The sequence below is a fragment of the Parasteatoda tepidariorum genome, chromosome 4 (assembly GCF_982258835.1).
Source record: "Parasteatoda tepidariorum strain Cologne lab strain chromosome 4, Ptep-v5.0, whole genome shotgun sequence".
Taxonomy (NCBI): domain Eukaryota; kingdom Metazoa; phylum Arthropoda; class Arachnida; order Araneae; family Theridiidae; genus Parasteatoda; species Parasteatoda tepidariorum.
The window spans coordinates 25126567-25141070 of NC_141758.1; the positions used below are offsets into that span (position 1 = coordinate 25126567).

The 14504-nt window shown below is 31.1% G+C and overlaps 1 protein-coding gene across 2 annotated transcripts in view; it reads left to right on the forward strand.

Moving 5' to 3' along the window:
- LOC107453276 (ecdysone 20-monooxygenase) overlaps positions 1–14504 on the forward strand; it is a 108803-nt gene that overhangs the window by 81067 nt on the left and 13232 nt on the right. For both annotated transcript variants that reach the window (XR_011636958.2, XM_043047939.3), the window contains exons 2-3: positions 9012–9279; positions 13794–14031. Coding sequence is in view for 1 of the 2 variants with exons in the window: in XM_043047939.3 (XP_042903873.1) it covers positions 9051–9279; positions 13794–14031 (467 nt within the window). In the remaining variant the exon portion in view is untranslated. The remainder of the gene's footprint in view (positions 1–9011; positions 9280–13793; positions 14032–14504) is intronic.

The following is a 14504-nucleotide window of genomic DNA, read 5'->3' on the forward strand; positions in this document are numbered from 1 at the left end:
AGTAAATACGAAGCGCGGATGTTTATATCTCACTAAAATTATTATTAATACATTTTTTTCCAAAAGTGGGCTTAAGTCACTTTCAAAAATAATAGCTCATATATCAGTTTTAATTATTATTATTCAGAAATTAATAACCGCGTCAATAACATTTTGATTAGATGTTTAGCATTTCTTAAGAAATGGGCGCATTTGCATCTGATAGCTTTTTGAATTACGATATGGAACATCACGCGCGGCGAAATATTTCTAACACTTCAGTAACAATGGCAATGATTTTTTTCTTCCTTTTTTTATGCAGAGAGAAATAGAGAGATTTTTCTATATTTCAACCTCTCGAAATGTGATAATTTTACTAACGTTCTAACCGTTGAAAACTAAATTATTCAAAATAAAAGTGGAAATAACAAAATATGATAAAAAGATTTTTTAAATTTCACTAAAGGGAATAAGTAAAACTACTTATATTGCCACGTATTCTGTATTCCTATGTTTGAATTTTTTTTTTCTTATTTTGCAGGGAACAAATATTTTTTGGATATATACTAGTACTTGATTTTTCTTAATTCGAGTGTGGGAATTTCATATTTGTTCCAAATATATTTATTTTTTTCAAACTGAAATTTTTATTTGTTTTGTTAATGTACGGGCTAATTGAAAACGTATATGTTTATGTACAAACATATACCCTTGTCTGATTCTTCGAAAGTAGCATTTAAAGCAAATCAGTCTTTGATCAAAAATTCTAAAAAATTAAAAGTGTTCAAGAATATACAGTACACCTCCGGTTATTGCAATTGGTTAAGTTTTATTACCTTTTTGACATAAAATTTTACCACCTTAAAAAATAAAATGTAAGCAATATAATACTTAAAAATAAATTCATTACACACTTCCTGAACCTAAGAGTAACGTAATATTTAGCAGCATTTGCTAGCTTTAAAATGGGCTGGTGAATGCGTAGAATTAAATTAAGGTTGATATTAATTTGTAATAACAACGTGAATTCGAAACTCAATCGAGCCGCTCGTGTTTCAAATAGCTTATCCGATTATAACAACCAATCAGCACTAACTTGTCTAGTCTTTATATAGCCGCTATTCCATCCATCATGTTTCCGTTTTCATATTTGTAGTGGATGTAGATCTTCATGGTTGGCGGTCATCATCAGTCGTATAATACAGTTTGAAAGTAATATATTTTTTTCATAAAGACTGGTACTTTAATTATTTCAATGTATTCCCTATTTTATGCAAAATTAAGAAGTAGTGCCTGAATCTATACATTGGATCTCATTAAGAGGAAACATTCTGAAAATCTTGCGGACAGGTTATGAATAACCGTGTTAATTTAAGAAAAGCTCTTACAACTCCATAGAGCCTAGTGAAACAATATCATCTAAAATACTAATTCAAGAAAATAATGGAATTTTTTTTTTAAAAAAACGACCCTAACACTATTTGCGGATAAAAACATGTATTTCACTACACGGGGAAAAAATTTCTGTTGCTGTAGCAAAATTTTTGAACGGATCTTGGTCATTTTTGAGTCGCTGATTTCAAATTAGCAGTTCGTTTTCTGTCTACTAGCTACAAATTGAGTGCAATTTAAATATATGTTCCGAGCTAGGATTTCTTAAATTTCACTAAAGTGAATGCTAAGTACCCTCATTTCTTTGCTTTATGAGGAGTAGTAGAAAGAAAGCGAACAAAAATTTATTCCCCTATGATGATTATATTGTCTGGAATATTACAGAATCTTAAGAAGAAAAAAAAAATTTTTTTGTAGATCCATATACATTCGTGTCCAGCACCCATTCGAATGGGTGCTTTTGTTTGACAATAAGGAAAAAATGTTTCCTGAGATTTTTCATTATTGAATTATATTTTAAAGACATAAAATTACTAATAACATGATATTAATATTTATATTTTTACTTGCAGTCAAAGTACAGTGCTTTTAAACTAAAGACTTTGGTAACAGAAAGAAATATCCATAGATTAGTAACAGATGAAAATATCCATTTGGGGTTAAAAAAATATGTAATAAATTTTTAATGCAGGCATTTCCCTTAAAGCGCCTCCTTTTTGTTACCAGGCAACAAAACAAAATATAGAGTAACCCATTCGTAAAGATGTTCTTAAGTCAAAAAGACTAAGATTGGTAACCTAATTACTTAAGATAGAGAATTTAATTTAATGAAACAAGAAATTTGTATTTATCGTTATACAATTTTTGCACACAATTATAAAATTTGTTTGTCCAACGACAATTGCCTGGAAAAAATGAATAATTTTTAATATTTTTTATTATTTTATTTAATAACAGTAGAAACTGTTTTGAATTGTAAGGTATATCTTTTTTACACAATTTTAAAGTATGTAATTTTACAAGGCAAAATCGAACTTTAAATCTACTTTAACTTTTTTAAAATTCGTAGGAACTAATAGACCGATTTTGCACAAATTTTGCATTTTTCCATGTAAAACTACATACTTTAAAATAATGTAAAAAATGCGTACCTTACAATTCAAAATTGTCTCGACTACTATTAAATAAAAAATCATAAATATACACTGAAATTTATTTTTTGCGCAGAATTATCTTTGGATAAACACATTTTATAATTAAGTACAAAAATGCTTCCATTCGCTTAAAAAGTTGGCAAAATACGCAAAAAGTAAAATTAATATTAACGTGTTCAAGTGTTGGATCGACCTCCTGACCAAACTATGGGGACCATATTTTTCAGATGGTGGCTACCTCCTATATATAGTTTTTTTTTTTGGGGGGGGGTCAGAAATCTGAATTCGTCGGAAAAAGACTTGATTATTCCTAGAAATTACGTGTTTGGGTCTGATTTCGTAACTTAGCATATGTACGAATTAAATAGCATATTTGAGGTTACCCCTCAAACCGTTAAGATTGAGTCTTAGAACTTAAAGATCGGATCATCAGCTTAAAAGTTATTCAAGGTGGTCAGTTTTTTTGGTGCACTGTGCATTTAAGAGTAAATGTCCTACTACTATTTTATGAAGACATCTTTTATCTTCTTGTTCAATATGGCGGGTTCCGATTAACCTAATACGTTTTCAGAATTTTTCTTTCACCCATCAAATACCCAAAGAACTATTTTAAAAAAGATTAAGTCATGTGATTGATTTATGTTTAGAAATGATTTACTTGCATTTAGTGGTAGTCAAAATCATATAAAATGAAATTTATATATATAAAAATTAAAAAGAAATTTATAATATTTATCACCACTTTAAATAAAAAAAAAAAAGAAAATACTAGGTATAATTCATAGTTGCGGGCAGCCATGATAAATATTGCATTTACTTACTATCATGTACTAACTTACATCCCAGGCTTCGTTCTTATACAATTGCAGAGTTGCTAACTTGCTCCGGACACTCCGATCCTAAGGGGCCGGGATCTGACTCTCGACTCTATCCGATAGATGTGCTCGTAAAATCTGTGGAATCGAAAGTCTTGTGGTCGGTCATTGAGTAGTAGTAGGGATACAGGGATCTGGAGAAAATTTCCTTCCCCTTCAGACCTATGTCTAAATTGATCCATATCTAAATTCAGAGCTATTTCTAACTTGGCGTCACAAAACTTCTGATATCCTCTTTGATGTTTCCCACACCGTCATCAAGAGCAAATTGTGCAACTCTAATGTGACGTAAAACTTGTCTGAAATGATTTTTACAGTCACAGTATTATTAAAATCTGCGTCCACAATGACCAAAACAGAGAAAATTTTAAAAAGTGGAAAATGATGGAATGAACGAATGGTTTTTACTAGAACCTATTTTTTTCTTTTTAATAAAACATATTTGTGAATTAAATTTTTTCTTTAACTAGATCTTATGACTGGCCAACTGAATTGCTAAAATTAAAGTGAAATCATAACACATTAAATTTTCAACAACCTTATGAAATATTTGTCAACCCTCTTCGATATTTTACTTTTATAATTCTAACGTTATTTGTTTAGGAAAACTGGTTTCATTTATGTTAGATTTTATAAAAAAAGTGCATTTTTTATCAAATTTTTTTTTTATAAAATAAAATTATATTTTTCCTTTAAGTTTTTTATTATTTAATTTAATAATAGTCAAAAAATTTTGAATTGTAAGGTCGAAAATTTTTACATTTTTTTAAAGTATCTAATTTTACATGGCAAAATGCAAAATATGAGTGAAATTGGTTGAATAGTTCCAGAGAAATCCAATTTTAAAAAAGTCATGTATTTAATTATTTTATAGTTATTTGTTACATTAATATCGTATAGTCGATTTCTCAGGAGCTATTCAACCGATTTTGCTCAAATTTTGTACTTTGCCATATAAAATTAGATATTTTAAATTTTTGTGAAAATTGATATATCTTACAATTCAAAAGTTTTATGACTGTAATGAAATAAAATAATAAAAAATAGTAAATATTTACTAAAATTTATTTTTGAATGGAATTATCTTGAGATAAACGAATTTTATAATTGTGTGCAAAGATTTTTCAATTCGCTTAAAATATTCTCAAGAGATAAAATTAACAGGAGTACAAACTTTGGATCGCTCTCCTGAAGAAACTATGGGGACCATACTTCCCAGAATGTAGTTATCCCCTTTATTTTGGGGGGTTAGATATCCGAATCCGGTAAAAAAAAGGCATGTTTATTCAGAGAAAAGATGTTTCTGTGTCTAATTTAACCTAAAATATCGTCTGACTAATTAATTATCATATTGGAGGTCCCTTTGAACCACTAAGATTGAGTCCCTGAAAGTGAAGATCATTAGATCAAAAGTTATTTTGGGTTCTCCGCTTCTTTTCCCTTTTTTGGCTCACTATTCATATAATGTTGGAAAAAATCAAGCAACGTTATCCTTAAGTGACGGTGAAATTTGTAGAACCTTAGTTTGCTTAATTATTACCACTACCACTTCAAATAATGTGGATAGCTATAAATTCTGGGTAGACCTCTCTTTTGTTTCTAGTTAAAGGTGGTCTAGGTTCTTGTACCTAGCCGACCACTGGCACAAGTTCTTAACTCTAGGTTTACGGACGTTTCTTATATACCTAACTCCACGAACCCGCCTTAATTATAACGCATGAACGAATACATATAACAGCACTTACAGAGAGGCCAACTTGCTCTCGACAGTAAATATATATTTTAAACTGGTAGTTTATCAATTGTGATTCGTGGTTTAATAAATTCAATTTAGTAGATAATTGTACACTATAAGAAAAAAAAATGAAAATATGACATACATATTCATGAAATATTCTAGTGTATTTTATTTTTCTATACTCGAACTAAGCAACTGAGCCCTTCAAAATATGACACTCTGACGTCAATTGACATTTTGCGTTTGTTCTTTTTATTATTGCTTATCGGCAACAGTTGTTTATCGTTCGTTTCATTTGAGATAACGATATCGGATCGAAGTATTGTCTGTATATTCCTATTTATTATTGATGTGATGTTTGCATGCTTACTAAAAATCTTGACTAAATCACGATCGCGTCAAATTGACGCATATCCGTAGAGAAAGCTATACCACAAAGAGAATTTCAATGCTTTTGAAGAAAATAGACTTCAATACATATTTACCTCAATCAATGGATAAAAGTCATTACAAGAGGTAAAATAAAAATGCATACGAGTTTCGTAATTTTGCTTATGAAATTCGAAGTGCGTCAAAATGATGCGCCCAGTAAACCTAGCATTAATTGTGCAAAAAATAGGGATTAAAATGAAATAATTAAAATACCAGTCTTTATCCTTATGAAATAAGTAAATTACTTTCAAGCTGAGTACTATGAATGATGACCACATAGACCGCTAACCATACAAATATACTGCAAATATAAAAGAGAAACACGATGGATGAGATAGGGGCCGTTGAGCAGCCAAGCTCTAATAACGAAGTTAGTACTGATGGGTTATTATAATCGGCTATCCACGGAGAATGAGTTTCGACCTCATGTTGTTTATACAGATCAATATCAACCTTCTTTTAATTCTAAGCACTCACCAGCACATTTTAATGCTAGCAAATGCTGCTGAATATTTAATTCCATGCCTGAAAATTTAAGTACAGTACACGTTATTTTAAAATTTTATATTTTTTGTATTTTATTTTTTAAGGTGGTAAATTTTTGTTTCAGAAAGGCAATAAAACTTAACCAATTGCAATAACCTGAGGTGTACTGCATATTCTTGAGCACTTTTAATTTTTTAAAATTTCTGATGAAAGTCTGACATATTCTTATATATCGAGAATATTCGAGATATATTCTTATGAAATTTTAGCCATTTTAGGTTCATACAATTACTTATTTCCCCAAATAAGGAAGACCTTTAAAGAACTATGAAATAAGAAGTTTATTTTTTAATAATACAGTAATTACATAATAATCGTAGAAAGTAAAGATCGTCAAATTGATAATTTCATCCTAGTTTCTGAATATTTTGTTTTTAAAATATTTAATCCTCATATCCTTTATTTGACATAGTTAGATTTATAAATTGATGTTTTTTTCTAGTTTCCTAGAGCGTCAAATTGATGCATATCCGTAGAGATAGGTATACCACAAAGAGAATTTCGATGCTTTTGAAGAAAATAGACTTCAATATATATTTACCTCGATCAATGGATGAAAGTCATTACAAGAGAAAAAATAAAAATGCAAACGGGTTTTGTAATTTTCCTTATAAAATTCGAAATGCGTCAAAATGACGCTTCCCGTAAGTCTAGTGTTGATCCGCAAACGCTGCTAGCTATTACTTAAACCTTTCGTTCTAGCTCTATATTTAGCCGTTACGCGATGACCTGTGTGTATAAGAGCCGTAGTTAGCCGAAACCCTCACGACAAGCTGAGTGTACGATCTCAGTATATGAGAGAAACGATTTAACTGTACGAGCGTCGAATTAAGCTGAAATGTTCGCGACGATCTGAGTGCCTGAGCGTTGTATTTAGCCTGCGTCAGCGTGATACCGTTTCATAATCGATCAAATGTCATACCTGCCAATATTAACGCATTTGCATACCTGCCAACTCTCCCGTATTTAAACGGAGATTTTATTTTCGTATTTAAAGTGGTAGTAAATATATACTATTTTTTCTTTTATAAATTAAATTTTTAAATGATTTTGATCACCACTATTCTTACAAAAATTAAGCTTATATATTAATATGCGTTACTATCATGGATGTCAGCTGATGTTTCTTCAAACACAAGGTATTTTTTTTGCTTACAATTGAAATTTTAATTCCATTTTACTACCACTGGGAAAAATCGTAATGGAAGGGATCAAAAGTTGGCAGGTATGCATTTGGCGTAAAATTTTATTTTTATATTTAAAGTGGTAGTAAATATATATAATTTTTTCTTTTATAAATTTAATTTTTAAAAGATTTTGATCACCACTATTCTTAACAAAAATTAAGCATATATATGAATATGTGTTACTATCATGGTTGTCAGCATAAGCTTTTTCAAATACAACGTATTTTTTTTGCCTAAAATTAAAATTTTAATTCCATTTTAACACCACTGGGAAAAATCATAATGGAAGGGATTAAAAGTTGGCAGATAAGGAATGTGCATCAAACTGCCACCTAGTATAACATCGACCTATATTACAGGGTGTTCCAAAATTATCTTTACATCACCTGGCTTGAAATTGATTACAGACTGGAAGTGCTTAGGGCCACCAATGGTGCGCATGTTGAAGTGTACTAAACAAAACTTTATTAGTTACAGTAATACATGCAAAAGACAGAATTTAAATATCTTGTTTATTTTCGAAGTTATGAATTTTTGAAGTTGTAAAGAGAATTTTGGAACACCCTGTATATTAATACCACTAAAAGTATATCTAGAATGCCCTTAACCCTATCGCGCCGACTGTCACAAAAACGTGACAACATAAAACCGTATCAATCAGGGTAAAAAGATAAAACTGGTAATCAAAATATTTCTTTAGCAGTTTATTTGTGGGCGGAGTTATAATTGTTTGATTTATTTAATTCACCATTACTTTGTTCAAAATAAAACTATTTAGTTATACTTTAAATTAACATTGATTATATATATGATTAAACTAACAATAATTAAAGTAAAAGTAAAGTAAGTCTGTCAAATTAGCAACGACTACATTTAAGTTACCGTTTTTTATTTAACTACAAGTTGATTCTGATTTTGTACGAATGCTTTTCTGAATCACCCGTCCCCAAGGGGTTAAGAAGTTTTATAAGTCAATTGCACTCTTATTTTTAATACTTTTTTTATATTTTATTATTTAACCGTCATTGAGCAGTCGGCTCAATTTTTGAGTTCACTGATGTTCAACTCTGTAGCCTTGTAATTTTGAACCCAATTCAGTAAACAATGGAACTCTTGGATCAAGTACTGGGAACGATTTGCCTTCGTAGAGGACTTTTTGATAGAACTAACCTGAATTAGCGTTACATAGAGGGGGAAACCACAAAAATCTACCTCGATTAGCCTGACGGGAATGGTACAACTCTAACCCATGATCCATCAATCACTGAGGATATTTCGTCAGCACTGTGGTGAGTGCTTATCTGATGCGGAATTCGTCTTGATCAGTCACAGCTGGAATTCAAACCCGGGTGACCTATTTGGGAGGCAAGCGCTCTATCCCCTGAGCCACCATGGCTCTTATTTATAATGCTTGTAAAATCTCTAAATATGTAATGTAATACTTAAATAAAGAAATACGATCATCATTTTATTGTTACGCAGTGTGCTCACTTTGCTCCGTGGTGCATCGTTCAGAGGCGCCATTTTAGCAGAGCGGGCTGCCATCCTTAGATCGCCAAGTCGCTCTAGAATCATGAAAATATGACATGTAGCTCGTAAGCCACAGTTTGCTAACTACTAACCTAGATCACAATATTTTTCTTTTACTTCATTACTAACTCTAAAACAATATGATGAAAATATTTATGTGAAATTAATCTCTTTTTAGCAACTTCCGAGATTCTAGAGGCCATTTCGTTCTCCTATTATGACCGCAACAAAACATGTTTATGGAGAGTCACTCAGATTATTGGCCAAGGCAAAAGCTTCTAGGACTCCTGTTATCCAACGACATGAAATGTGTACTTGGAAAAATAATGAATCCGTTCAGATAGGTTCGACAGCAAGAAGCACCTCGTACTTAACGATAAACGATATTCCTGGACCAAGACCTTCAATACCTTTTATTGGTACTGGTTGGCAATATTTTCCGGGAGGTAAGATAATTACTTTTTATACTGTATTTAATACGATTCATTTCAATATAAACGTGCTATTATAATCAGCCGAAAATGCTTTTAGATTTTTTTTTCTTTCTTAATAACCGTCGTTGAACTGCCGACCCAATTTTCATGGGTTTATGACTACTAATGTGCAACTCCGCAGCATTGTAATTTTGAACCCAATCCAGAAGACCAGGGAACTTCTGGATCGAGTATTGTGAGAAATTTGCACTCTTGGAGGACTTTTTTGATGGAGCTAACCCGCATAAGCGTTACATGGAGAGGAAGACCGCGAGAACCTCCCACGGTTAGCCTGACGGCAAGGGGATTCTAATCCATGATCCGTCTACCACTGAGGACATTTCACGTTAGCACTCTGGTTGGCGCAGGTCGGATGCGGAATTCATATCGACTGGGATTCGAACCCGGTACGCCTAATTGGGAGGCAAACGCTCTATCCCCTGAGCCATCGCGGCTCTTTTAGGTTTCATTGTAAGTATTTATTTATTCAATTGACAGTTAAGAGAGCATTGAAGTCAAACAGAAAAGATTGTACAAGAATTCGGTATGTTAACGGCAAATTTATTCTCTTGAATTAATTAGCTTTTAATTAGCGTTCTCACAGCAAGTTTATGCGAAGACATTGCACCAAAGGCATAAGAAAAACCTTGAAATGAGAAACATTGACCTTTTACATTGACTCGCGAACTGATGTATCATTGGCATAGCTGCTAACTTGTACGGCTATTGAGAAATAATTTTCTTAGTGGTAGCAACTATAGCATTATGGTCTATTAAATCTTGAGGTTTAATACGTTGAGCACTGCGTCAGCCATCGGTAGCTGACACTGAAATAACATTAAGGCTGCGTCAACCACCGGTGGCTGACACTGAAATTACATTTAGGCTGCGTCTGCCACCGCGTGCTGACACTGACCTTTCACATAGGCCGAAAAATACAGCTGACTGACAGCGTATAACACGATATAGATCTATAAAATTTGCACTCTTTTACGGAATTGCAGAAAATTTATTCAAAATTTACTTAATTATTGTGATTCTTGCTTTAGTAAATTCAATTTAGTAGATTTTTATCCACCACTATTTTTAAACAATTCGTAGACATATATACTTCACCATTTTTTTTTTTTTGAGATAAGTCATGCAAACCTTTTGTAAACTAGCAAAATCTGTCTAACATTTGCAGTTTTAGTTTGTAATTAATTACAGTTGGGCCAAACCGGCAAGCCATGTAAAATTAGCTCAACGTGTTAAAGTTTCAATAAAATGAGCAGCTTGCCCTGAATTATGTATGTTTGAAGTTGTATAGAGTTGTGTTGAGCATTGAAGTCAGTAGACAGTGGGGTTGTTTTTATAAATGTTTCAAGCACTTTGCTTAATAACTAAAGATGAATCAAAAAATAAAATGAGCAGCTTGCTCTAATCTATGTTTGTTTGAAGTTGTTCCGAGTTACATCACGTTATCTTCAGAAGGGTTGATGTAGTTATTTGTTTTGACAGTTATGATATGAGGCGTCGGAGGAGAAATGTGCAGCTATTGATCTGTAGTTTTTATCTTTGCTATAATTTTCAAATTTAAAGATTTTATTAAAATTTTTCTGTTTTACCTTCTATGGTTTTATCGTTTACAAAGTAGTATTCGTTCGTTCGTTGTTGTAGAACTGGACATCTGAGGCCTAAATGGTTTACAAAGTAGTAGATGGTAGAAATCATATAAATCTCGGTGCGCTGCCACGAAGCGGCATTAACCGATTCATCTGTAGTAAGAAATCGATGATGAGGAGTAGTGAGGTAGAATGTAGATGGGGGGAAGAGGGGGTGCTTAGCACCAAAAATCGAGAGTGTATTTCGTGTGCTAGGGCAACATCTTATCCCTAAGGAAAAAGGCAGTGATTGGGCTAAATTCAGTGTTGTCGTCAATTAATTCAATATCTAGGAGTGAGTTAAAATTGCTGGTGGTACAGGTTTTTACTTCATCGAAGAAATTTTTGTTTAAATTTTTTATATAGACGCTGATGTCATCAATTTTAAGATCCCTTTTTATACTATTGTAGCTAATGCATTTAGGGACGCCGACGAGTCTTCTTATAATCTTCCCTTCTGCCATAGAGAGTTTATTTTTTAAATGATCACTTCGAGTGTTAATGGCGGGGCAGACATAAGTTAGAATTGGCGTAATTGCCATTAGATAGACAGTGCGCTTGCATCTTAAGTCTAAAGATGACTACGAGTTTAATATGGAGTTGAGGGCCCAATAGGCACCATTCGCTTTTTTAATAATTTTATTTATGTGTTGTTTCCAACTTAAATTAGAAGTAGTAGATTAGCTGCTGAAAGCCTTTATATACTAAGACGGAAAAGAACAAAAACTGGTGCGAAAACCATTTTATTCTAGCATTTTTTTCGAGAAACATTGAATTTCTATAGCTACAGAGGATCATTGTACAATTATAATATATACATAAAACTGCTTCTTTCGTCAGAAATTGTTGAATAGTTTGAAAAAGAGAATAGGTTTACTCTTTCCGAAAACAATTTAAAACTGAAATGGTTTTGTACTACCAGCTTTCTCGTCTCGCTTTCATCCATGAGCAGTAGTAAAACAACAATTGAAGTTCGAAACATTTTCAAAAAATGTAAATACTTAAGCATTTAAGTTCTAAATTAGTCTACAAATTGATCACATTTACATATGCATACCTGCCAACTTTTAATCACTTCCATTATGATTTTTCCCAGTGGTATTAAAATGGAATTAAAATTTCAAATTTAAGCAAAAAATACGTTGTATTTGAAAAAGCTTAAGCTGACAACAATGATAGTAAACACATATAAATATATATGCTTAATTTTTTTAAGAATAGTGGTGATTAAAATCATTTAAAAATTAAGTTTTTAAAAGAAATAATAGTATATATTTACTACCATTTTAAATATAAAAATGAAATTTTACGACAAATGCGTAAAATTTGGCAGGTATGCATGTGTTTTAAGTATTTAATTGTCGTGGTAGATTGAATATTTTTTTGAAATATTTTTTATATGTTTTGAATATATTAAAATATTTCGAATATTTTATATTTTTAATATTTTATACTTTTAATACAGAGATGCCAACCTGCTCCGGACACCAATATATATTTTCAAGTGGTAGTTTATCAATTGTGATTCTTGGTTTAATAAATTCAATTTAGTAGATTTTTATCCACCACTATTTCTAAATAATTCGTTGACTTATATAATTCACCACTCTATAGTACTTATGTTTGTTTTGCTATACCTTTTAAAAAGCAAAGAAAAATAGTCAAATCTTTGCAAAATTTACTTAGTAGTTATTTACCTTTTTTTAAATTTATTTGGAGTGTCCGGAGCAGTTGGCATCTCTGTTAATATTTTATATTTTTAATATTTTATAATTTTACTATATTTTGAAATATTTTATTCAATATTTCTTTTTTTAGTGGTAGCAGCATTATAGCGTCAAAACGCTATAATGCTGCTACCCCTACGAAAAAGTTTTCTTACCGGTCGTGCAAATTGGCAGCTGTGCATCTACCACCTTCAGATGTATGTATATTCAATTAGAGCAAAAAACATTCTGGTTGCTACAAACATAATAATATTAAAAAAAATTATATTAATATTACTACCTCTTTTTCATTTTTTTCCAGGTGAGTATGAAACCTACCTTATTATATGGTCATGGGGTTTTGTTACACAGTTTTTAGTTTATTATTGATGAAGTTTTATAGATCTTAACAATGACACGCTAACAATTGTTAGTGGTAAAAATAACTTATTCTCATTTATTGTATCCAATCATATTCTTTTTCATTTCGTTAGTGTATAGTTTCTTATTACAAATATTAGAAATTAAATGATCAACACTTTGCGTCTATATTTAGATGAGGGGAGCCTCAAATATTTTACAAGATGGTCTCGAAGTTGTCAAGATTGTCACTATTATTATACCCTAAAATTAATATGTATGACATGTTCATACCAAAAAATTTCTTCCGTCGTTGAAAAAGATTCTGTAAAGTGGTAGTAAAACAACGATTATGCTAAGAAGAATTTTCTAAATAGAAAAATTATTACAGATTGGCAGCTATGCATACTACAATCTATCGTGAAAAACATTACATATTCATACCTGCTAACTTGTACGGTAGTTAAGAAAGGTTTTACAAAGTGGTAGTAAAACAACAATTAGGTTTAGAAGAATCTTCTAAAATGAAAATTATTACAAGTTGGCACCTATGCGTATTTATAATATATGATTAAGAAAAATACAAAGAAACGATATGAAACTATAAACAGTCCTTATTAATTCTGGAAGTAAGCTTCATTTTTATCGACAGTTAGTGCCCTCATAAGGGTTAAATTGCGATTTAATATCTAAAAATACATGATTTTAGTTTTTAGAATAGAACTTTATAATTCTGTATTCTTTGATATTTATTAAAATTCATGGATTTGTTTCACAGGTCGGTACAGTTTGGCTAGCCTTCATGAATCTGCTATAGATAAATATCAACGTTATGGTCAAATCGTGAAAGAAGAATTCCAGTGGGGAAAACCTGTCATTCATTTATTTAATCCGGACGACTTTGAAACTGTGTTCCGCTTCCAAGGAAATGCACCCCTCCGTCCAATATCTGATTTTGTCAAGCACTATAGACAGAACAATCCTGATAAATACAGCACTCCCGGCCTTGCTAATAGGTGAGATTTTTTAATATCACCTGATTTCAAAGCCTTATTTCCAAGGACAATATTTGTATAACAATTTTTATTCATTAAAAAAATTTTTAAAAATATTATGGTTATAAATATTAGTGAGATAGCATACCTGCCAACTTTTACGCATTTGGCATGAAATTTTATTTTTATATTTAAAGTGATAGTAAATATATACTATTTTTTTCTTTTATAATCTAAATTTTTAAATAATTTTCATCACCACTATTCTTTAAAAAATTAAGTATATAAATTAATATGTGTTACTGTTTAATTCCACTTTAATACCACTGGAAAAAATCATAACGAAAGGGATTAAAAGTTGGCAGGTATGCAAATATATGTAAATTTATTGTAATTATACTGTTTTTTAATATCTAATTTACTAATTATTATATTGTATATATATTATTAATCTATCAGATCTGTACATAACTTTGTGCATTATAACTCTCATC